The sequence below is a fragment of the Peromyscus eremicus genome, chromosome 20 (assembly GCF_949786415.1).
Source record: "Peromyscus eremicus chromosome 20, PerEre_H2_v1, whole genome shotgun sequence".
In the NCBI taxonomy this organism is placed as follows: Eukaryota; Metazoa; Chordata; class Mammalia; order Rodentia; family Cricetidae; genus Peromyscus; species Peromyscus eremicus.
This window is the reverse complement of record NC_081436.1, coordinates 36,275,435-36,277,116: the sequence shown is the minus strand read 5'-3', so window position 1 is coordinate 36,277,116 and position 1,682 is coordinate 36,275,435. Positions and strand designations below refer to the sequence as shown.

Below are 1,682 nucleotides of genomic sequence, written 5' to 3'. Positions count from 1 at the left end.
AACAGGTTTATATATAATTGTTATAAAGTTGAACTGTTGAAATGTGTTACTGAAACATTTTGCTTTCATCAATGCTTTACATCTTGCATTTATATTAAAAATTCACACACAAATGAAAATGGAAAAACTGCCAATACCTGATATCTGTCCCCTATTTTTCCATTCACAATCATATATTTAGGTACCTTTTGACCCCATGGGAAAAAAAATCTCACATTCAGAACTACTGATAACAGGAAGAAGAGGAAAAAAATTTTTGAGAATGAAATGTTTCCCCTCATAGTGGACTCTTAAGCACATTCTCCGCGTACGCGGCGTGCTAGCTGGATATCTTTTGGCATAATTGTTACACGTTTGGCATGGATAGCACACAGGTTGGTATCTTCGAAAAGGCCAACCAGATAGGCCTCACTTGCCTCCTGCAAAGCACCAATAGCTGCACTCTGGAAGCGCAGATCTGTTTTGAGGTCCTGAGCAATTTCTCGCACCAGACGCTGGAAGGGGAGCTTGCGAATCAGAAGTTCAGTGGACTTCTGATAACGTCTGATTTCACCTAGTGCCACAGTACCAGGCCTGTAACGATGAGGTTTCTTCACCCCTCCAGTAGAGGGCGCACTCTTGTGAACGGCTTTAGTAGCCAGTCGCTTCCTGGGTGCTTTACCACCGGTTGCTTTGCGGGCAGTCTGCTTTGTACGAGCCTCCTTACTTACCCCCCTTCTCCTTCGGCTGGAGCTCTGCAAGCCAGAGGCAGCACTGGCGTTAGGGAGCGGCGGCAGCGCGGCACTGAACATAGTTTCTAAAAATCGACACCATGACCAAGTCATTTTCATTCCACAGATGGAAATATGGTTCAGTATAAGCAAGCCAATAAATGTAATACAGCAAATATCAAGTTTAAAGTGGGGAAACCATGTGACTATCTAAATGGAAATAGAATATGCCCTTTAAAGTGATAGTCAATATCACTTCATAATAAAATTCCTTTGAGAAATTAGACCTAGAATAAATAGACCTCAAAATGATTAAAGATATACAGGACAAATTTATAGCTGGTATAAAAATAGTGAGGAGAAATCTGAGGCATCTCCTAAAATGGGGAATAGGAATGACCGTTCTTTCAAGTCTAGTGTTGGAATTCTTAGACAAAGGAGTAAGTTAAGAAACACTAAAAATGGAATGAGATCTACATGAACAGCCTGGACATGAGTGGGGGTAGTGAAGGGCGAGGGTCGAGGGAAAGAGGGCTTGGGTGAGTGGGAGATCCCAGCTGGATCAACAACAGAGAGGGAGAACAAGGAATAGGAGACCACGGTAAATGAAGACCACATGAGAATAAGAAGAAACAAAGTGCTAGAGAGGCCCACAGAAATCCACTAAGATACCCCCACAACAGACTGCTGGCAATGGTCGAGAGACAGTCCAAACTGACCTACTCTGGTGATGGGATGGCCAAACACCCTAATTGTCGTGCTAGAAACCTCATCCAACTACTGAGGGATCTGGATGCAGAGATCCATGACTAGGCCCCAGGTGGATCTCTGGGAGTCCAATTAACGAGAATGAGGAGGGTTTATATGAGCGAGAATTGTTGAGACCAAGGTCGGATAAAGCACAAGGACAAATAGCCAAACAAACGGAAACACATGAAATATGAACCAATGGCTGAGGGGTCACCAACTGGA

At 43.5% G+C, this 1,682-nt stretch overlaps 1 protein-coding gene across 1 annotated transcript; it reads right to left on the bottom strand.

Annotated features, from left to right (window-relative positions):
* Positions 1–257: 257 nt before the first annotated feature.
* LOC131896399 (histone H3.3A-like) lies at positions 258–791 on the bottom strand. Its single transcript, XM_059247016.1, has one exon. It carries the CDS (start codon positions 789–791, stop codon positions 291–293), a length of 501 nt encoding a protein of 166 aa, XP_059102999.1. The 3' UTR covers positions 258–290.
* Between the last annotated feature and the right edge of the window lie 891 nt (positions 792–1,682).

Coding starts and splice junctions, on each gene's coding strand:
- LOC131896399 (XM_059247016.1), bottom strand. CDS start 791: ATGTTCAGTGCCGCGCTGCCGCCGCTCCCTAACGCCAGTGCTGCCTCT.